The following is a 23,919-nucleotide window of genomic DNA, read 5'->3' as shown; positions in this document are numbered from 1 at the left end:
CATCCCTCTGTTTCACTGCTGGAATTATGCAAACTATCAACATAGGACTGCAAAAGGTATTCACAGAAGTGCTCATATGGGCCTTCTTAAAGCAAGAAACCACCTGGGCCTGGAGCCTCCTACTTCCTCAGCCCACCTTGCCCTGCTTTGTTGCAGTGGAACTGGGCTGCTGTCAGAAGGTCTCTGCCCCAGCCACATGTGCTGCCACCCCCAGTCCCAGCTCCCTGTTCTGCAGAGACTGGCTGGCCCTAATAGCTCCCAGCAAAACACCACAACCTCACATGATGCTCTAGCAATCTCCCAACTCACTGGGGTGTCTGGAAAATCTCTCACATAAAAGTCATAATAGTTCTTATTTCACTGTCATTGTCGATGCAATAAGATTCTCTTTCATCAGACCTCCAACCACTTAACTCCAACGTTCTCCCATCTGAACTATTTCAGTACCACTGCGAAGCAGGAAAGAGCTCGCCTGTACTCCCACTGTTTTTCCATTAGACAAGCTGAGAGAATTTAAAATCTGCTTCTGTGAACTGATGCATCCCTGGGCATCTAAACACACCCAGAAAGTGCAGGCACAGAGTGGTCTGAATGGGCACTTGCACAGAGATGCCAAAGACTGAGACTGTCAAAGTCAGCCTTAGCTCTGAACTGTTTAGATCTCAAACCACTGACTCCTGCCAGTAAACAGCTTGATTGCCTGCTGCAGACACAGCTCATGATCACTAAACCAGAAAGCTGCAATGCACTTCTGGACTCTGAGAATAAACCAGATATTCATAAAGGAAACACAATCCGTAGTCTAGGATTCCCTGGCAAAGCAAAGGAGGAGTTATGTGGGCCATAGTAGCTTTGATTTTCTCTTTTTGACTTGCAGTGATGTTACTGGCAGCCCCTTAAGCTTAGTGTGAGGTTAGGTTACAGCTGAGGAGTCATGCAGTCTGGCAGGATGCTGAACACAGCCAGAGCACTGCAGTGTCAGGAACTGTTGTGCTCCAATGTTTGCAACCACCAGGCTGCACCCACTGCTTCTTCCCAAGCCTCCCACCATGCAAGAATGCAATAAACACCTGGGATCACACTGAAACAAAACCAACAACACACTTGACACCATTTTAATTAAAATATGGTATTTTTACATACCCTGATTTTTTGATGGAAGACAGACCTGCAGCCCTCTAAACAGAATTCTGGGATGTGCCTGCCTATACACAGTCCTACCCCAGGAACCTAATGCAGAAGCTGGATCAAGAAGCATGTGCTATACTTGCCAAACACGAGCCAGAAAAGAGACTGGAGCACCTGAGTGAATCCACAAGGGCATTGTGCACAACCCACAGTACCCAGAGGACTCTACTCACTTCCAAAACATCATGGACAACTCCCCTGCCCTTTATAGCTCCTCTGCAAACATCTATGGGGTGATGGTAAAATCTTTCATTAAAAGGTTTAAACAAGAGTAACATAGAGATGAAGGCTCTTTGCAGAGCTAGTATCTCTACATAAGAGTCTGATACAGACCTCAGAAATTGACACAGAATTTACTGGAAAAGGTAAATGGGAGTCAAAGAGTGCTACAGCACATTAAAGGACATCCTTATTTTTACAAAGGAGGTTTTCTTCTCTCGTTACACCAAAAATGCAGCCTGGAATCTAAGGTCTAACTATGCTGCTTCTGCTTTCAAAAAATCATTGCTAATTATCTATTTTTCCTAGCAAATAATTTGTGTGTGCATTCATGTTCCTAAACTTGGGTGTTTAAATTCAGAGATCATCTAGTCTAACACTCAGAAATAATTTACACTGGTAACATTTCTCCAGGAAAACATTTTTGCAATGAAAAAAGGGAGCTCTGAAAATTTTTATGCAAACGTATTCATTAGAAAACATGATTTGGAAGAACTGACATGCAGATTTTTAATGCTATACTAAGAACTTCCAACTTTTTAGAATTAATTTTACAATTATTGCTTTTACATGTAGAAATTTCTTGATTTTAGCTTTTGAGCCATAGATGTGTTAATGTTGTTACAACACTAAATGTAAGCATCATTTATCTGAGTCAAGTGAAGAAAACATACCTTCCTCTTCTGAAACAAACTGCTGAAAGGATTTGTATTAACAGCACTGCTGAGTATTAAGTGTTATTGTTTTATAACACTTACTGAGCCTCTATGGCAGAAATACAGATTTTCTTGTCATTCTGCTTTTCTGAGCTTCAGAGATTCCATTACAATTAACACTTGACAGAAAAAGAACAGGTTGGTGAAGATTTGTGGAAACCAATTGCACAAGGTCTGCATATCACCTAATACCATTTCAGCAAGATAGCTCTTTTTTATACACATAAATTGTGCAAAATGTAATTAATATTGATTTGTAAGGCAATATTGTTGGGGTTCACACATGAAATGACTGCTAAAATATCGATTTTAATAAAACACCTCTGTGCTTGCTAGAAATTAATTTATTTCATAATATATTGCTTTTTTTTTTTTTCAATGGAGAAATAAATAATATTACAGTTTCTAGGAATCCTGGGCTGCATCAAAAGCAGGGTGGCCATCAGGTCAAAGGAGGTGATGCTGCCCCTCTGCTCTTTTGAGACCCCACCTGGAGTACTACATCCAGATCTGGGACTCCTGCCTAAGAAAGGAAATGGAAGTGCTGGATCAAGTCCAGAGGAAGACCATGAGGTTGATAAGGGGACTGGAGCACCTCTCCCTTGAAGAGAGGCTGAGAAAGTTGGGGCTGCTCATCCTGGAGAAGAGAAGGTTGTGCAGAGACCTCAGAGCAGCCTGCCAGCATCTGAAGGGCCCTACAGGAAGCCAGAGAGGGACTCTGCCAGAACTGCAGTGACAGGACAAGGAGTAATGGCCCAAACTGAAAGAAGGGACATTTAGGTTAGATATGTGGAAGGAGTTCCTCACTGTGAGGGTGGTGAGACACTGGAACAGGCTGTCCAGAGGAGCTGTATCTGCCCCATCCATGGAAATGTTCAAGGCCAGGTTGGAGGCAGCTTTGAGCAACCTGGTCTAGTGAAAGGTGTCCCTGCCCATGGCAGGGAGAGTGGAACTAAATTATCTTTAAGGTACTTCCAATCCAAACTATTCTATGATTCTGTGATTCATACAAGTTATGGTTTGCTTCAAACAAACCTTGACTTAAGCCATCCAGGCAGGTCACTTGCTTAGTATCTAGATTTTCCACTGGATCTCCTCTAGAAACTTCTCCAAACGATGTCTGCCTTTCAAAAATGTTGTTGTTATTGTTAACCTGGCTTCCATTTTGCTTCATTAGCCTGAAAACTTCTGCTTCCAAGTCTTGTATCTGAAAGAAATACAATGCAGTATTACCAAAATATTCACCCCAATACACCTTCCCCACTAGAGATGTGATTTTTCCAGAATATCAGACAGAATTGTCTCATTCTTCAAATATAAGAGTAAATGCTACTCACACGAGCTTGTAAGCCTTGAACCTCTACAAGGTGTGCTTTCTCCAAATCTTCTATTTTCTTTCGTTCAGCTTCCTGGCGTTTGATGAAATCAAGTTCTCTTAGGGAAAAAAAATAAAAAAAAAGATGCGTTTGCTGTCATCAAAGCAATCAGAGTGAAACAAAAAATAAAATGTTTTGTTACTCATCAGAAAAATCTGTCCTTAGAAAATAATTTATCACTTAGTAAGAGCTATGAAACTGCAATCAGGACAAAAGCCTAAGCAATTCGTCTAAATGAATATCCTAGCCAATGATATAAAAATGGCAAGACCAATTTTTGTGGAAAAAGAAATTCTCAGTTCTTACTAATAATCAGTTAAATCTGTTTCTTTCTCACAAACAACATAGTTTAGTTTATGCTGTTCTCTGTTGTAGGTCAAAGTTTCTATTGTTGTAGAGCAAAGTTTCTATTTTACCAGAGTCTGACTGTGTTCCTTCACAGAAAGGACAACCTGCAAGTTTGCAGGTACAAATTGAATTCTCTAAAGGAAACCTGTTAGGTCAGTTAAGGAGTCTGAGGTATTGAAAAACAACTGACTAGGTCTTTTACTAATATAAAACAGAATGTCAATAGCAAGCTATCCAAACTCATTCTAGTGACTTGCCCTATCTCTTTTTATTTTGAGTATCAAAGAAAATTGTGACAGAAAGCACACAGGACGCAAACTAGTTTTGGAACAATCACGAAATTCCAAGATAGGTAGTGACAGTTTAACAATCTAACCCTCTTTTTAATGGGACAGAATATTCATTTTCACAATCCCAGTTATCACTTGACATTGCTGTATGTCTTTGAGTTTTCCTCTTTAAATAAGTATATTTCAGCAGAAAATGAAAAAAGCTGCTGTCAAAAAAAAAAATTAAAAAATTATTTGGGGAATGGAAGCTCTTATAGAAATGTAAGATGTTATTATTCTTGCTAGCCACCAGGGAGAGGGGACCACATGAAACAGAGGGGGCCAGGAAATCATCAGTTAGCTCAACTCAGCTCAAACATTCTTGGCATCTACGAGAAGAAGAAAAATAAAATGTAAAATGTAACAAAACAATATTCTTTTTGATGTTACATTAATACACAGCAGGAAAGAATCCAGCTGATACAATACCCATATAAATTGCAGCAAACTTTGCTAATCATAAACTTTCTGTGATTATTCTTAGTTGTTTGCAATTACATTGAGCTATCTCCTAATTCTGAAATACACCAAGCTGGAATATTACAGACTAAGTCTTTATTTAGGTACAGTATGACTACAGCTTGAACACTAGCATTTTTCCATAGTAAAGAGTCCATGCTTTGAATGAATAAAAAAGTGAAAAATAGTGTTTACCTTACAGATGTTTAACAGTGGGTTTCATATTTCAAAATACATCACATACATGTTTTCTATCTGGCCACTAAGTAATTTTCTGAGCCTGGTGTAGCTGCTTACTTTTGCTGAAAATCCTTGATTAATTTCTTTGCCTTGTTATATTTCTTCTCCAGAGCCTGATACTGGCTTTGCGTCTCCTTGAGGTGCTCATTCACTGTGTGGCACAGGGTTTGTGCCTCAATCCAATAACTCTCTAATTTCATCATCCTTTCCTTATTCTCCTCAATGTTCTGCTGGAGTTGGGTCTTCTCCAATTCCCACCTCACCTTCTCATTCTCAGCAGCCTGGAGCTGAACAAAGGAGTGGAGATGCAGTCCATTGGAAGCAGCAAACAGTTTAGGATTAATTCAAACAACGTAAATAGAGAGGATCAGTAAATCAGTAACTATGACAGTAATATGCTAGCAGTGGGCACAATGCTCCAGGACAAAGAAAACAGGCTGATACATGTATTATTCTTCCTCATAAAACCAAGCAGAGTTTTTGCTCAGTGTTCCATGCTGCTCTGGGTTATACTAACCTATTTGACTGGCTGACATTTAAAAATGTCAATAGTGGAGTACTCAGGCAAACTGCAGGGTTAATCAGCCATCACATGGGATGTGTTTTGCTTTGTGCATGTGACTCAGGTGCTATAAAGCATTCACACATTTTCAAAAAATTATGACATTTCTTATTTTGGGAAGGGAGAATTTGATTTCCAGAATTTCTTTTGTGCTAGGGTTCTCATTTCCTAACTGAAACTACCTGCAGGTTTCAGTGTTTGGTGCTGGATAAGGATAGGGGTTATACAGCAGCTTGTGTGATGTACCTCCTAGAATTTTGTGAAAAAAAATGCCATAACATCTCTATTTATTTATCAAGAGTTTTGAATTTGTTCTAGGCAGTTCTGCTAGCATCAGATACACACCAAAAAAATTAACTTGCTTTCAGTTTTATCAGTAATATACCTAGATTAGTCACATTTTCTTCAGCTCTATTGAAAAGATGAGGTAAAAAGATCCAACACTAAAGTCACATTAACCCTAATTTTGCAAATGGATTTGCACAGATGAATGTTTACACCCACACACTGATGCCATCAAGTCAATGGGCCTTGGCACAATCCCAAGGGATCGACAGAGTGGCTCCAGTTGCTAGATTGGAACTGGAAAGCAGAGGAGATTTTTGACTTTCTGGACTGAGACAGGACAATATAAACTGTCCTTACAGAAAACAGTTGCATTCTGATTTTTTTTTTTAACATGAATTATGCAGATTTGATAAACAGTATGCAAAATACACAGGGAGTGCAAATGCTGCTGGAAAGAAATAATAATCTAAAATCTTTTTCTGAAGTACAATTTTCTCTTTTTCTTATTTTTATTTCCTTTATAATGTAATCAGACTCAAAGAGAAAGATGTCATTATAAAATATAGTATTGCTGAACAACTGAATGATCAGTCAGGTTCCCATAAAGGTTACCCTGGTACAAATAAAACCCAATTCTTTTTATTGCTGTAGCAAATTTAATTTATTAAATAGCAGCCGACTGTGAGATAATGTTTTCTTTTATACTGATCATATTTTTCCTTTCCTAGACTATCTTTTAAAAAGAGCTGAAACAATATGAAACAACACCTTTTCTTCTGTGTATAAAAATAATTTCTATTAAATACCTTTAAACAAATCAGGTTTTTAAAAAAGGCGGATAACGGAAAATAGCGTAGGGTTACTTTAACATCACTGGTAAATAAAAACCTACTAACTTGAACTTGAATATTCAATCCAAATATAATTTTAAAACCTGAAAAAATGCATCAGAATTTTAAAACTAGTAATCTGCCATTTAGTCATTATGATAGCCCTCAAAACATGTTTAATTGAAGCTACAAAAGTTGGCACTTTCTTTTAATAGCAGCACTTAAGATTTTTACTTGGAACTTGGAATAAAGAATATGCACCAAGACAAAATTTAACTGAACCACTGTGCTTCTTAATCAGCCTTTAAGAAGGATGTTGACTTCTCCACCCACATAAAGACACATCTTCAGATCTGATTTTGCAGAAAGAAAAAGAACATCACGTATTAACCATATATTGATTCTTACCTTTGTCTTCAGCTTCTGAATTTCAGCTTCTGTAACTGCATGTTTGATTTGCAACTAGAATTGAAAATACAAAATAAACAAGTGAAGTCACAGAGAGTACTCCGGTATTTTTAAAGCCTGTGCTGCAAGTGGAATACCTTATTACACAGCAGAAGGCCCCGAAGAGTGCTGCAGTGCAGTAGATTGTAAATTAAAATGTCTAGCTTGCAAAATGACTCAGACTGTGCAACCTAATTAAAGATAGGATGCCGTCTAACCACTCATAATTTGAAATCAGAACATCCAATCTGTTTAGCAAAACCAAATGTCTTATGTTTTTAAAAAAATAGATGTTATCCTGCTGGGCTTTGCTCTCCTCTGATGTGAATGTGAAATATGTCCCAGTGCTGACAGTCCCACTGCACTGATTAAAGCAGGCACATTACAAATAAGCAAATATGGAAATAAGTGATTTAACAACTCAAGAAGTCAGGAAAACCTTGAGGGAAGATTCCACACATTTATTTCATGCAAGAAGAAAGGTAAACTGATGTTATCCTTCACCAATAGCTGCAGTTATTCTGCTCAAGCCAGCTAATCTCAATTGAGAGCAGTTACACAGGGAAACTGTAAATAACAGCAACAGCATTCAAGCAACAAAGCAATTGCAAGCAGATTAACAGCCCAGGCAGTGTGCTAAAGGTTGTAGTTACATCACCAAGCAGCCACAACAACAGGGCATCTGTACAGGGAAAGGGTTGGTGGGGAGGACCTGGCACCCACCTGCACACCTGCTGTGTTTCTCCTGTACTAACCTACACTGGTCTGTTCCTGTGAACAGCCACTACTGAGTGTATTAGGGAATGTCCTGAAACACCTTTAGTTTTACCACAAAGGTCTGCTATTCACAGGCTTCAGGAATGCTCTGAAGGACAAACTGAACCACAGCTTCAACAGCATAGCCCTAATCCAAATGGAAATGACCATGCACAAGTACCCAATACTGGCCTGCACCCCAATCCCTGCTGTGCTATCTAAAGCAGCCAGCATGGACACCACCGAGAGGCCCCAAAACCTAACACTGCATCAGTGACTTGGGAATGTTGGGTATGGAGCTGAGGGCAAGGGCACAAAGTGAATTACTGAGCCAGCATTGCAGTGGAGATAAGGCATCACCCATTATTTATGAATAGAAGGAATAGTTATGGAAAAACATGTTTTACATGTAGGTTACTTCTTTTACAAGACAAACATGAGCTTTTGGGAATAGTTTATGCAGAGCTAAAAGAATATATGAGGTCATTGTGCTGAACCAGAAACCAACATTTCTGGTGAAGCAATGGCTACATGCTTGAAGAACCAGTTGTTAGTAAGAAAATATGCAAATTCTGGAAGAGAGGAATAATTTTCAAAGTAACAAGAGCTACCCCTAAGCTGACCAGTACAAGCATCTCTGATAAATTCTAAGCTAATTTAGAAATTCCCTCTTCATGAAGTCTCCTGAATGCCCCTTCTTGTGGCCTAGGAAATGCACACTCTCAGATACATTTTGGTTTGCATATCAGCCTTAATAAATCTAAATAAATCTAATCCTCCAAGGTGGAGAATTGCTCAATTTCTGCTGGACAGAAAAAAGGAGACACTGATTCACTGGCTCCATTTACCTCTTCGTATAAAAATGAGAGGAAAAAAGAAGATATTTTAATTAGCATTTGCAAAAGGCTACTTGCAATTTTTGAGCTCAGTCATCCCAGCCTCTGATCTACACTTTTCAGAGACTGAGAACAGTTTTTCTCCCTATTGAATTCTTGTTAATAGTGAAAAATTATTAAAGAACTTTCTCAAAACATCATGGTATTTAAAAAATGCCCAACCCTTTGCTGAGTTCTGCTACACTGTTCTGGGATGAGATAAAATCAGAGGAATAATAGATGAGCTAGATTTTCCCCTTTTCAGACTTAATAATGAGATTGAAAAGCCACAACTCAAAGCCTTAGGCCACCTCCTGACAGTCCACTCCCATCTCTTCTAAAACCCCACAAACCCATATGGAGCACTTAAAGAGCTTATTATTACATACAAATAAACTCCAAATTGTTGCATAAATGCCAATCTGCTCAGGTACAGATGGTTTTTAACAGTTATTTTTCTGCTCTCTGTTATTAGATTTAAAAAATGAATACTGAGTACCCAGTCAGATCATTGAATCAGTACATGGTACAGCAGATCCCACTGAGGCAGAAGGAAGAAGACACTTTTCTGCTTAATAAAAAATGTTAGCTGGATATCTAATTTTTCTTTTTTTTTTTTTTTTTTTTTTTTTAAGCATTAATTATGTTTGTAGAATAGATGAGAAATACACATTTATAGGTTAGACTAAATAACAGGCAAGATCAACTATTTGGCATGAAAATCTGGACTCCATAGCTAAAATTTTTAAAGCATGTTTACTAACAGGAGATCAGAAATCTTTATTCCATGTCCTATTTAATGCCAGACAAATTCTTGGCAGATACTTTTTTTTTGGTTTTTAAGTGAATATAAAATCATGAAGACTTCACTTTAACAAAGACATTTTGAGTAATTTTCTGGCACATTTCCTATTCAAATATGTCTTGAAAAGCTGATTAATTTTCTACAAAACAATAAAACTTGTTATAAAAGGTAACTTTTACAGAGAAAATGGATTGAATTCATCAAGACTGCAAAAGGTAGAATGGGATGAAAGTCTAGCAGATGTTAAAATATCAGGAGTACACTGGGAAGGAAAGTATGCAATAGAATCTAACAATCACCTTGACAATTTTTATGTAACATCATTATATATTTTTATAATCATCCATTCTTGATATATTTCATTAAAACATGAAATAATGAATTCTTACATAAATGTCCCTTCTCCCTACAAATCTTGTCTCTCTTCAATCATCACAGTTAAAATAAAGTTTCTTCCTCTTTCTCTCAAAGCAGTTAAGAAAAATCAGTCCTATTTTTCCTGCTTTGCAGCCAAGAAAACAAGACTTTCAGAAGGACAGTGATTCACCCAGGAATGCCCATCTGTCTTCTGACTTTCATTCCAAAAGCAAGGTATTTTAAATAAGAGTGCTCTCAGAGTATGGGAACACATTTTTTGTTGCAAAGACTGAATTCTACTAATTAGGTCAAACTATTATGCTTAAAGATTATGTCCTACCCACTTGCCTAATACTTTCATTAATCTCTGGAGTAAGAACAAGAAAGAACAGTTATTCTTTAAATACAATTCCAGAAAACACTGTGTGGGCTTGTGTAGTGTGACCATGAACAAGTCCTCTAGCGTTGAAAGAATTCAGGGCAAATACCAAGAAAAATACATGTACTCACTCAGCATCAGCCAACAAAATGCAGCTGTGCACTATTAAAGACAATCAGTGAAACAAAAGTGGTGTGCTCAAATCAGCAGTAACTGTGTGGGCTGCTGAAAGAGTCCACTCAGACAAGAGGAGCATTTCATGTTTTCTTCTTAGGCTCTCATCTACACTTAGGAGCCCAAACCTTCATCTGGTCTCTCAAACAGCGTTTTAATGCCGTAACATGCAAACAACTTCAAATCAGTCTGGACAAGCTTGAGTATGGCAACAGCCTGAGTTAATGGAAGCTGTATTCAGGCAGAGATTTAAAGGTAATTTATTCAAAGGTGAGTTTCCTGCCCATCACTGCATCTGTGTTTTGCACAGCCTTGGAAAACTTGCTGGCACACGGACAATGGCAGCATCTTCCCACTGCTTTGAGACTGTATTTCCATGTATGATGCTAAGAACTAGAAAATGAAGTAAAATGTTTTGCTAATTCATGTAAGACCCTGAAACTCAAAATATGGAGTGAGAAAATGATAATTTAAGTAATTTAAGGAACCAAAACTTAGTAACAGTAGGCACCTAATGTCTGCAAGGGTTCTCAGCAGAAAAGGCAAAGAAAGGCTGGTTGCTCATTACTGGCTGATTACTTCCCACACATGACTCTCACTAGAGGGTAGCAAAAATATACTTATACAAGATAAAATATCTGGTTTGAGTGATGGCAAGAGGATAAGTGAAGAATACAAAGGGAGTCCTGGTGGGCCCAGGTTCTGTTATTTAAATCTCCTGTGAGATTCTGGCTACTTTCAACCCTTCCATCTTCCTGTGTTAAAAATAAGTAAGTAAGTAAGTAAATAAATAAATAAATAAATAAATTCTTTACTGCCATCACTCAGCTCATTACTGTAAGTTTAAGTACATCCATTGTTTCATATCTTTATTTGCATGAGAATTCAGGAAAGCTTTAAAAGGAAGCCACATCAAATGCACAGCCTAAAATGCAGAAGAAATGTTCCTCTGTACTTTGGTATGTGAAATTATATTAATTCCATGAACATCACCATACAGGTAGATGCTATACTCCCTAACCATAAACTTGGCTTTGGTGAAACTTTGGTAAAATACCATCTTGAAGTATGGCTGCTTCCCCAATAGAGTATCTTTCTAAACACATGGCCAAACACATGACATGGCTGTACACTGATGAGTTACTATGTAAGGGATAGGATGAGTTTCTCATGTCTCTCTTCACTGAAATTTAACATTTGTTGTTGGTTTTCCCTATCACCTTTTACTGGAATCTTACAAAACCAAAACAAACCAAATCAACCAACAAAAAAACCAACTCCAATCCCCAGCATTCTGCTAGCGATGAATTAACTCGCGTGTTGTCTGTGTTGTTAGACTAAGTGCTGAGGCAGAATAACTCCTGTATTGAAAAATTAATTTGTAATACCCTCATCAATACAGCAGTCACCAGAAAGCTTATGCCAAAATACCTCCAAAGGACAGTTCTTCTTTCAAGCAAAAATTTTAGAAAAATTTCGAAGTACTAAGCATCCAAAAAGCTAAAAACTACTCTAGTTTTTCAAGAGAAAAAACCTAAGCACTGAGCACTGAGATAACTAAAAACTGAGTTCAGTGAGTATTTTCTGATATATAACTTACTTCTTTGAATTTGTGAGCAAGTTTGCTGGTGTCCACATCACTGGGGGAGAACATGTCATCATTTTCAGGGAGATCGAACACTTCAATAGCCATGTCACCTCCTGGAAGGACAGGTCCCATGTCTTCATCTTCTTCATCTGTAGCATATTCTCCTGTCTTAATTTTATAGCATTTAAGAAACTCCAGTTATCCTCTTATTATGCAGAGACTGTTCAAAGAGCAATTAAGATACTGTGCAATCACAGCATTCTGCATATGAAAAAGGTTATCTTTGTCTTTAGCTATAACTCCAGTACTGATCAATTCTACCAGACAAAATATAACTCCACAGTAGTATTTCAGCACATTAAGAGAAAAAACAGCACTAATAACTCAGTTCTCAAGCATTACTGGCCCTGTATTTTGATGGCTTCATCCTTTTTCAAGTGAGACCTCTTTTCCATTGGAAGAACTCTCCAAATTGATTTCAGATTTAATAAGGAATCTTTTCCAAACACAAAAAAACCAGAATACAACCAACAGGATCTTGATTACTCGTTAGTAAAGTCATCTGGATGAAGTAATTCTCCAGTGATATTTCATGCTGAATTTGAAAATTCATCGGTTTGTTCTTTATAAACAAATTAATGATAGAAAAGTCACACCCACGCAGAAAGACAACAGTAGGAAAAAGAAACCGAGTGTCAGAGACAAGTTCAGAGTCTGAAGCCACATTTCACTCAATTTTCACCCTGAAAAGCTGCTTTGAACTAGTTTTGAACAAAAAATGTGGGTGTTTCTTTGGCTGGTAAACCATGAGATGCAAACAATTTGCTGACAAAACAGAATTTTGAAAAATTCATAAGCTGCAATCAGTATCTCAAGAACAAACAAAATAAAAGAAAACAACACCATTGAAAAGAAAAAGTTTGCAGTATTGAACCTTGAGCTGCTAACTCAGCACATGTCTGTGCTCACCTTTCCCCACCCTAAGGTGAATGGCCCCACCTTGCTGCTGCAGACTCCCTCTGGAAGCTGGAGCACAGCCTGTATGGATCACAAGCAGCCTGCTGGCTGTGCAGAGGAATGTGCAAACACATTCTAAAGCCAACACTTCCCTCAGGACCACATCTGGATTTGTAAGGTTTGGGACTAAATAAATACATGGAAAAGGAAGGGCGGGGGGTACCAGTGCAGTCTTTTTCATGTTTATACAGTAACACCACCAAAATTTTGACAAAACTATTCAAAGCTTTTCTTCATGAGCTTTCAGCTCCTGAGTCAAAACTTGTATTATTTTTAGAAGTATTTTCCCCATAGTGCTAAAATAGTTTATCAGTGTCATTTTTATGACAAAGGGACTTCTCAAAACAAGAGGTAAGAACTGAGATGTTTGAACAACAGTTCAAACCTCAGCTTCCCTTTCTACCTTAATTCAGTTTCTCAGCTGTTGTTTAGGCTTATGTGAATCTATTTCAACTAAAAAGTGCATGCAAGATGTTGACTCTAGGGGCACAGGTATACACAGACAGCACAGAATCACAGAATGGTCCGGGTTAAAATGAACCTTTAAAGATCATGAAAAAGCTACATTCTTCATTCTTTTAACCACTTACATTTTAAAAAACAAAGCCAAAATGCATGGAAAGCGTAAAATGGTTTTGTAAAATTTTATGATGTTGAAAGAACTATTAAAAAGAAGGTAAGTCCCCAGCATGCACATCCATACTTTAATATAGTCACTGTAAAGCAAGGCACATTTTTGGTGAGTAATTGCTGCCTCTATAAATAGTAACATAATCTCCAATGAAATAAACAGTAACCATTTATTTTATATAGTTCATACCTACTAAGCATATATGCCTAAGAATCTCAATAGCCTTCTGCAAAAAAAGCTAACAGCTGGTTTTGCTTCTTCTTTATTTAAGAGAAGTAAAGAAGACTCAGTCCATCTCACTGGAGTTTTCAGGTATGCAAGCATTACAGCTAAACAAAACACCTGAAATTGTCATTCTGTATGTCTAGATCTCATGCACACACAAAAAAAAGTCCTCTGTTACACTACACTTGCAGTTACTTCTGTTTCTGTTTTATTGTCCCTGGCTATGTGCAGTAGATGTCTAAACTGAAAATTTGGCTACTAACTTTCCTGGTTCTTTCCAGGAGCATGCAACACCCCTTCACACACCATCAGGGCAAGCAGAAGTAGAAAGACTAACTCTTAAAATCAAACTGAGATTTCAGAGAAATTAACTTTTGTGAGGATAAAGAACTAACAGTCCATGTGCTTTCCATTTTGCAGTCATTATCCCTGAAAAAAATAAGGTAATACACAACAGTAACTTCTGCATTAAAAAAAAAAAAATCCTGGCAGGTCCATCAGTAGTGGCAAGCAAATCTCTGAAGCATGCAAAGAGGAGGCAGAAACAGGATCATTAACCAGTAAACTCATGCCTTGCTTATATAAAACAAAACAGATATGGCTCAGCTACATGTGCAATTTAAAAGAGTATTGTAATACAAAATCCCAATTACATTTACCAATTTTCTCAAGGAATAAAACATATGAATTTAGTTAAAACTGATTTCTTCAAGGACTTAAACTAAGAAGAAATAATGAATACAGAAAGAAAAATGAACACACATGAAGGAGTAAATTGTTGGGGAGAAATTCAAGAGCAGAAAATATTCTACTGGCCTCAAGAGCCAATGTTTGAAGAGGAACATCAGGCAGCTAAAAATGAACACATAGGGAAATATTTCTTCAAATTGTACATAATGAGTGTCAATGAGCACAGGCATTTTTGTTTCAATTAATGAAAAAAGTAGCTGTCAAAGCAAAGCACATCTCAAGTAAACAACACACCAGGACAACAAGAACACATTACTGAACACAGAAATAAATGAGACTTTTGCTTTTGTCTTCCAATTAAAAGGATTTCATCTTACAGTCACATGACAAACAAATTACAGGTTCGAAAGAACCAATGTTTATATTGAGGAAAAACACATTATATACTACATGAAACATACTTTCTCTGAAAAAAAATCATCTTTGCTGACTTTTGTACCACATGAAATAACCAAAAGGTATTTGTTCAGACACTCTGCCAGTCAGCTAGAATGTGAAATTCACTATTTTACAAGGATGAGCAAGGCACAGAAAAGAAGCTGTATTACTTCAAGTAACAAAGCCCTGTGAGGTAAGAGTTGTCATTGTAACTCCCTGAGGTTCCCTGCAATATCTTTTGCTTCCTTAGCTGGCAACAGCAATAGTATTTTTTTACTCCACAGTCAATGAAAACTTACATGCTCTTGAAGGAAAATCTCAGACTCTCCATTCTGTGCTGGTGAGCAGAATTCATCCACCTAAAAGCCCTCTTTCCCATTTCAGTAGCAGCCAGGGCTTAAGCTTATCCCATCCAAAGCAAAAGCTTCTGCTATTAGCCATTCCATTCTGCTATATGCTATCACAGCTAATAGCATGAGATTATCAACATGAGCTGCAATTTTCCACTTCTAAAGGGAAAATGTGTTACTTGCATTGTTTAACTGCCTTAACAGAAAATTTCTGAAATGTGCCTAACACTCCCAATCAAAAAGAAGGAGCTGCAGCACCAGCCAGGATAATGCAGACAGACCTTCCCCAAATCATCATAACAAAGGCTGCATCAAGCTACAGCTTTTGTTCCTGCTAAAACTCTCCCACAATCAGGGAACACTATTTGAAGAACTATAAAAATAACTCAAGCCCAACTCTTCATTTGCTTTTTTTCTTTGATGGCTTACATTAATTCTTTCAAAAGAGTGAAGAAAAACACAATGGTATAGTAATAACCATTGCTCTTACAGGAGGGCATTGTATTAATGGTGTTGGAAAAAATTACTTTCTGAAAGATCTGGTTCAGAAAATGCACTCTTTGGATTTTAGACATTCAAGTACATTGCCACTTTTTTTTTTTTTTTTTTTTTTTTTTTTTTTTTTTTTTTTTTTTTGCGTGTGTCAAGATTTTCTTCAGCGGTTCTAAATGTTGCTTTGCTCTCAGCATGTCCTAATGAATGAGAATTTAAAATGAAAATAATATTCATTTGACTATTAGTGATATTAAAATAGATTAAAACATCACTTGCATTTAGCTACTTGTCTGTTGTCACAGAGTGAACAGAATCCTGAAATATATTATTCATTTCACATTTTGCATCACCCCATGCAGCCTTCTGGGGAACAGGTCATTTGCCTCATGTGACTTTTGTCATTTGCTGTAGAACATGAAAAACATAATACCAATTCAAATCAAAATTCCAAGAAATGTCAGAATTTGACTCATGTGCACAGCACATTGTGAGAACATTGTGTTAACACAGGGAATTAAAAGGTTTCAGTCAAAGATAGAGATTCGGGTCATACTTAGCACTCTAAGTAGGAAATACAAAGACAGTGCCTACTTTAAAGCCTTTGAGTTTTATTTTCTGACAGGATGCTACAAATGAAAAGGGTGTGGGATTTTAGGAAGCTAGACAAACTGGTGATGAGCAAACTGCAGCAGGCTATCTCGAGGCAACATACTCTCCCAGCTTTACTGTGATGAGCAGAGACTCACTAGGAAATGCCACTGCTGCAATTGTACATAACACTTGAGAATCAGCTGATACTACTGGCTCAACTGCTTGACTTGTGGGGGCTTAACAACAAATTAAGAGCTGATGCACACTCATCCTGCTAGTCTTTGCTTGGACTCCACTGTGAACATCCATTTTCTTTTAATGTTCATCAGTTCTCCACAAGGGCTTTATGTTTCCATGCAAAATATTAAATGAAGAAGCATCTGCAAGCATCCTGCAACCCTGTGATGACCTGCAGCCCATGGTAACAGCAGATTCTGAAGTGCAGGGTATTTATATAGTAAATTATGAGTTTTCAGTATTACTTACACAGTAACTTATGTATGTTTTAGAAACACTATGTATTAGTGCAAATTTTTCCCAACAAATAGCTGTCAGGGAACATTCCTGCAAGGCAATGGAATGAAAGGGTAGTAGGTTAACACTGCATCTCTAAATTTAGTATCTAACTCAAGTCCACTGCCCACTAGCTGGCAGAAATAAAAAGTGTCTCAGAATACTGCTTTTTAAAAGAACCTGGATCCTTCTAAAATACCTACATACTCCTTGGGCTGTAAAGATTGTCAGAAGTTCCAAAACAGAGGAAATCCAGCCAGCTGGTGACACAGCAAGATAAAACACCACAACTTGCACATGTCTGGCATGCATTCTCTTCCTGTGATTTAACCAGCTCTAACAAACACGAGTCGTGTGCCCTGACTCCAGGACTCCAACAATATCACTGACTTCCTGTTCTGGAAAACTTAAAATGTTATTGCTGTCCTTGTGGTAAAGCCTCTGAGCCTCAGAATTTGGCAGTCTCAATTTTCTTTTTTATTTATGCAGCACACTACCTGGAGATCCATGTTACCATATTTTAAATTGGTATAGGAAAATGAACAGGATGGGCTTGACAGCTCTGAGACTGAGCAACTCGTGTAATTCTGCACTGCTTCAATGCCAAGCTCCTTACACTGGCAATCCAAATACTCCTGAACTCTATGTGTTAGAGCCACTAACGCCACCTGTGTGGTGTGTGAAGGTAGAAACACAAACATTTGAGATTTTTTTGCAGGTGGATGTGTCCCACAGATAAAAGGTGTAATGCATCAATCACACACAGCTCAGCCACACACCCCTCCACATGCAATAGGCAGTGAGAAAGATTTGATCACCAGGCATTTAGGACACAGCTCTCTTGCTGTATGAAAGCCATCAGACTATGCTCATCACAAATGGTTCTGGAGGTCTTGAACCCTGACATCTACAGCACACTGTGATGAGTTGTGGGAAGTCTCTTTTCACGAAGGTTAGGTGCTCCAGTTTGTTTTTGAAGAGCTTTTAAGAGAGTTCCTTCAAGAAACTTCTCTTGAATTTAATTCTAGACTAAAGATAAGTTAGAAGACTTGCATGTTTCTGTAGTTTGAGGAGGGAACAGAGAGGATATGGATTTTTCATCCTTCATGGTCTTCCACAGGCACACCTACACATGCATGTAATGTACAATTCTTATTTATGAGTGACATACGTCCCCATGGCAGGATTAATTCTAAAACATATAGAAATATTTTATTCTTAATATCAGTGGAAATTACAGTAAATGAAAGCAATACTGGGGCTAGACAGGATTTTTACTTGTCTGTTGGGACACTTTTGATTGTTCTAATATATTGGTATTTTAACAGCGTGTTTCAAAATCTGAGTATATATATCTCTCCTGATTTTATACTGAGTATTTTTTTTTCCGGAAAGAAAAAAATAACCTGAAATAAATGCATATAATGAATTCTCTATCTCCCCCTATCTACTGTTCCCTTACACACAAAAACCCCAAAAATCTGGCTGAGGATGAAAACACACTAATACATGGAGTCTAGCATTTTAAATAATATTACTCAAGATGATGTGAAATGATGACAGTATGCTTGAGCTGTATGAAAGCAGTTTAACAAAACCCAGCAGCTAATTTAGGAAGTAACACAGACAGCAGTAGTCTCTAAAAAAGCTCTCAAAATAATCTTTCCAAGTATCTTGGTATTTAGGTATACTAGGAATTTTATAAGAATGAAAGAAATTATGGAAATTTTACTGCACAGAGTGGTTACTTTCAAAACCTTTACACTGGGACATCAGGCACTAATTGTAAGCATAAGTACATACTTCAGACAAGGTAGTCTAATTCTCCATCCTGAGGAATACCTATTCACACAGAAACAAAATCATAATGTGTAGAAGGAGGGGTCTCACCCAGAATTTCAGAAAACATTCTGACTTAAGAAGAATATAAATTCTTCTAGAAAAACAACCCAACTTCTTCAACCCCTCTAAAAGTTAGAAGGCAACTTTTACCAGTTTTCACAAAATTTTTAACATTTCAGTGCACAACCAAACGAACTTTAGTCTCTTATTTCAGAAAGGTATATGCTTATAGGAAGAGGAATGCTTACAGAAGTATCAACAAACTTGATATTTTCTCTTCTGGAACAAAACAAATACTTTAAGTGCTTCTATAAATTTCTTCTTCAATTAAGAGACATCATCAAAATCTGTAAAAATCATCAGCAAAGGTAATGGAAAGGTTCAAAAGTTGACCTCTGAGTGGTAAGTAAAGAAAAGGAATTAGGGAGAGAAAACAGAACATTAAAACACACCAAACAGTGAAATAGTGGACAATCTGTTACCTCATCATCATCAGCATCATACTGTGCATAATGCTGCTCCAGCAGCTCTCTCTGGCGCCGTTCCTGCTCTAGAGTTTGGCTAATCAGCTGCGCAACCTCACTCACTTGTCCCGGCTTTTCTCGTCCAATTACAAACCTATACAAAACATCAGTGAAAAAATGTTACTCCTGGTGTTTACTGAAGTTCTTGGGTTTTAGCCATTTCTAGTACAGAGGGTAGCCCTTTTCTCCAGTTCTGTGGATGTGATCTGTCACAAAGGCGCCGCGTGCAGCAGCAGCAGTGATCAGACCATGACAGGTCTGGTCACAGGACAGGAGGGGTAAATAAAAGGGACCATCCAAACCTCCACTCCAAGTTTCAGTAAAGTATAATCACTTCCATGCCCTTTAGAGCCATGCATTCTCCAGGAGCCTACAGAACACCAGACTGTTATGGATGCACAGTAGGAGCATATGCACACTTATGGCAGCTTATAGTGAAAGGAACATGCATCAGAGTAATTCCTTCCCACCCTGACTTAGAAATTATCTTCCATTTTTGAGCTTTTATATTTGTCTTCCTCCAGTTTAGAAAACAGAATCTATTTCCACATTTTAAAATCTGACAGACGCTATTTCCTTAATTTTAAGCTGCATTTAAATCTGCCTTTTATTCCATGAACTTCTGTTGCTAAGGAACATTTTCTCCACTGTTAGCTACTGCAGAACACTGGGTTCACATTTCCTTGGCTTAACCAAACACAAGGCAAGTGCCTCTTTCTTGGTTGAGACTTACAAGAATGCTTCTCAGTCTTGCTTTTAGCAGCTTGAACTCAGAATTGGTTTGGACTGTAACCCCTTTCTTTTTTTCAGCACAGTGGCATAACCATATTTAGATATGCTGCTCTCTCCAGAACTAATAATAAAAACCCATTACACAGTACCAACACACTGTGAACTACTGAACATAAGCACAATTTAAGGATGTCAAGCTGAAGAATTATTTTCTTAGAAGGCTAGAAAGATAATTAGGTAATTACAGATGAAAGAACTATTATGTAGAGATGAAAAGCACAGTAAGGTGACACTGAGATACTGGATATTGTAAATTATTTGTTTCCATAACATTTGGGTCAAATGATGAATTCAATTCATTATTTGAATGAGAGGCAGAAATGTGCATTATATCCCATGCATAAAAATTATTTTCATTAGTACTGCCTATCACCATTAAAATCCCTTGGGATTTGTCATCCATGTGTAAGCCAACCTCCCAACAGCAGATGACCCTGGGTCCATTTCCTGACAAATGATTTTTCAGATTCTATGAAGTCAGGCACTACAGAAAGGACTGAAATTTGGAGATTATTTCAACACCATCAAAATATCCAAGGTACTAATTACTTCTAAAAGGATAAGAAAGGTGAGAATGAGTGACTCCACTTGAAATAATGACACAAGGCACTCTGAAAATAATTTGCAATAAGGTGTCTTAGCTTAAAAACATCAATATCAAATACAGCAGTAACTAGAAGAGAATCAAGGCAGCAACATCAACATTTTAATCCTGATCAAAACAGATCACAGTCTGGAATTCATACCCTCTATTGCAAAATACAACATTAGTTCTCAGTAATGATAAAGACCTCAGGCTGAAAGAAAAATAATGTTTCTTCATGGCTCCTACACTTCATCTCTTCTGCATACTGACTCACAGACAGATCCTGTTTCCTCTAAATTTTGATTTTAGAGCCAAGTATTACAAAGATTAAACCAATCATGTTTTCAGACTCAACTGGGAGGAACAATGAACTTTTGAAATTACTAAAGGAAGAAAGAAGCATTTAACCCGTATCTGCTATTTGTTTGTATCCTCTAATGTAAAAACAAATTAAAAGTAAATACTAAAAAAGTGTCAAAAAACCACAAAAAACAGAAAAACCAAAAACCATTTTAAGCAAAAATATGCATGAGTATATTACTTACACACAGTAGAGTGAGCACCACATCTGTAAACATGTGAGGAATATCCTCAATGTGTAAAGTTATGAAACCACACAAAATGATGCAAATATTGGATTCCCTCTGGCCCTCTGCCTGGTAACTCACCTTCCTTGGAAAATACAAGACTCAAAATACTTCATACAATTATCTTTTTACCCTGAAAACTTAGCATATATAGCATACAATGCATCCTAAGCCTGGCAATTCCTGGTAATTTAGAAGTGGGTTTTGACACATTAGACTGTAATGCAGTAAATTTTCATACAGACAAACAAAACAAGGTAAAATGTAAAAATATGAAGCCTTATTAATTGAATTTTTCTTCTCATGCCAAAGCCACTTACAGTTCACAGTGATGTGATTTTCAAGGCTTGAATCACATGTAAAAATGAAGTTACTCAGTGATACCTGAAGCAGTTAGATGACGTATGAATAAAAGTAATGACAAAGTTTAAAGCAAACGTTTTCCAAAATAGAAATATACTAGTAATGTTCTGACTTCCTAAAATGTATTGCTTTAGAGTGAGACATATCCAAAATGTCTGAAAATAAATCCTTAGAAGCATTCAATCTACAACTGATATCAGTTCTAGACAAAGAATTGTAAATTTGTAAAATCAAATACTGTATTCCCAGGAATCACAGCTTTTTCAAATTAAACCAAGCTTTTTGTCATTTTACATTCCATGATCTTAATACTATGCATATAATTATACTTAACTTGTAATTGAGATAAATCATAAATTATAAAGTTACATTTTAAAGAGAGAACTGAATAAAAATAACTTAGAAAACCAATAAAGCAGGGGCAGTTATTAAAACTCTAAGCATGAATTAGATATTTATTCACAGAATAGCTTTAAATATAAGAACTATCATAATCTGAAGTGTTTAAATATGAGGAAGAGACATAAGGCTGTGATTCACTGACCAAAAAATCAGTCATGGAACTGTAATACACCCATTTCAACAAAGGGGCTAATTATATATTTCAAATCACTTTTGTTCAACAAAATAAATCACATGCATTTCAGACTTCATTAATTAGTCTTAAGAGCTAGAAGTATTATAAGAAAGAACCATACATTCTGTCAGCAGTAATTGAGAAGCTGGTCATGTTTCTCTATATGAGACAAATGAGCATTTTACAGCCTTTAACCACATCACAATAACATTCACCTAGTTTATTAAAGCCAGCAAATGCAAAATAAACCCCAGAAAACCTGTGATACAGTCATCACTGTACTAAATCTCAGGTCATTACTGATTTTTTCTGAAGTCTGCAAAAAAGAAGGAGAAGGAGAGGTAGGGCATGAACTGCCCTTGATACTCAAGTGTTACATGTAATTTAGTTAATTTAACAGCTGTGAAATGTTCTTTGTGGTTGTGGCTAAAATGAACAGGGATGGAGCTAGAAATGTAATTAATATTTGACTCTATAATGAATTTTAGAATATCTAAAAGAATTATGTATCTTGAGAAACTGAAAATTAACTACAGTAGTCGTAGTTAAGAAAAGCATTCTACCAAAATTGGTAGCAACTCCTACATCTCCTGCAATCCATTATTTAAATATTTTACAGCACACTCGATACATAGCCTTCTGCATACATCCAGCTTTTATTACAAGAGGATCTGTAAACCTGTCCTTCTTGAAATAACTTATTGATTTTTTATCAACTATGGAAACCAGAAACATTATTACAAAAATCGATTAAATTAAAAAGTATATTTCCACTCTGAAAATAACTGGTACTAAAAAAATTTTGCAAAGGCACCAAATCTGTGATCAAAACTGAATTTCTGCAGCACACAATTTTAGTGAAATGAGTTAATGATTTCTCCTGAAAATACTTCAGGAATTATGTGCTCAGTTAAAAATACATTAGCATGGTTTCCTTAAGTCCAACAAGAATCAAGTAAGAATATAGCCAACACAATCTAAGAAAGAATGTGGGGTTTGCTGTAACAGTATTCAAAATATTCTAATCTTTCCTAAAATACAGTGTAATCCATAAAAATGTATACAAATTCATTCAGGGAGTTCTGCAGCCAGCTGCCTCATCCCTGGAACTGTTCAAGGCCAGTGTGGATGGGGCTTTGAGTAACCTATTCTAGTGGAAAGTGTCCCTGACAACAGCAGAGAGGTTGGAATTAAATGAGCTTTAAAGTCCCTTCTAAGTCAAACCATTCTATGATTTTAAAACTGGTTTTCCTCCAAGCTTTAAAGTCTGAAGCTGCTTCAGCTACCATTTATCTCATTTATTTCAAGATGTCTTCAATTACCTACTCTGGCTGCTTCCATTAGGTTAACAGCCACATAATTAATCCAAAGTGCTAAAAGGGGTGTGAAACCTGTTAAGAAAGATGTTTTATTTAGTCACAGCAGCACAAGCTGGAATTTGTGTGGTTTTAATGAACAAGATCATCCTCTCCCAAACAGCACTCTCAAATGCAGAAGTCACTGACTGCACATAGGAATTCACCTAGCTTCCATTGCACTTCTTGATATTAAATTGTCTGAAACTCATAAACACTCTTTGAATAATTTCAGTTGGAAGGAAACCAGTCCAACCTAAGCCCCTGACTTGAAAAGATGCCCAACTTCGTTCAGAATTACCCTTGCTGCAACTCCTGTTCATTGCCTGTTATTTTGTCCCTTTGTACTGGGAGTACAAAGAATCTGGGTTTATCCTTCCTACCTCATGGGAGGTAGCTGAGGCAGC

The 23,919-nt window shown here is 37.0% G+C and overlaps 2 protein-coding genes across 15 annotated transcripts in view; one reads left to right on the top strand and one right to left on the bottom strand.

Annotated features, from left to right (window-relative positions):
* The window catches only part of SGCE (sarcoglycan epsilon), a 452,776-nt gene that overhangs the window by 270,805 nt on the left and 158,052 nt on the right, over positions 1-23,919 (top strand). The window lies entirely within an intron of this gene.
* Positions 1-23,919, bottom strand: part of PPP1R9A (protein phosphatase 1 regulatory subunit 9A) — a 126,808-nt gene that overhangs the window by 21,482 nt on the left and 81,407 nt on the right. For all 3 annotated transcript variants that reach the window (XM_079301003.1, XM_079301004.1, XM_079301005.1), the window contains exons 6-11: positions 19,211-19,346; positions 11,949-12,104; positions 6,964-7,017; positions 4,933-5,162; positions 3,461-3,557; positions 3,159-3,330 (exon numbers count right to left, since the gene is read on the bottom strand). In XM_079301003.1, the coding sequence (XP_079157129.1) occupies positions 3,159-3,330; positions 3,461-3,557; positions 4,933-5,162; positions 6,964-7,017; positions 11,949-12,104; positions 19,211-19,346 (845 nt within the window). The remainder of the gene's footprint in view (positions 1-3,158; positions 3,331-3,460; positions 3,558-4,932; positions 5,163-6,963; positions 7,018-11,948; positions 12,105-19,210; positions 19,347-23,919) is intronic.

This window comes from Erithacus rubecula, assembly GCF_903797595.1.
Source record: "Erithacus rubecula genome assembly, chromosome: 3".
NCBI classification, from domain to species: Eukaryota; Metazoa; Chordata; class Aves; order Passeriformes; family Muscicapidae; genus Erithacus; species Erithacus rubecula.
Note: the sequence above shows the minus strand (reverse complement) of the source record. Positions and strands in the feature narration are given on the sequence as shown.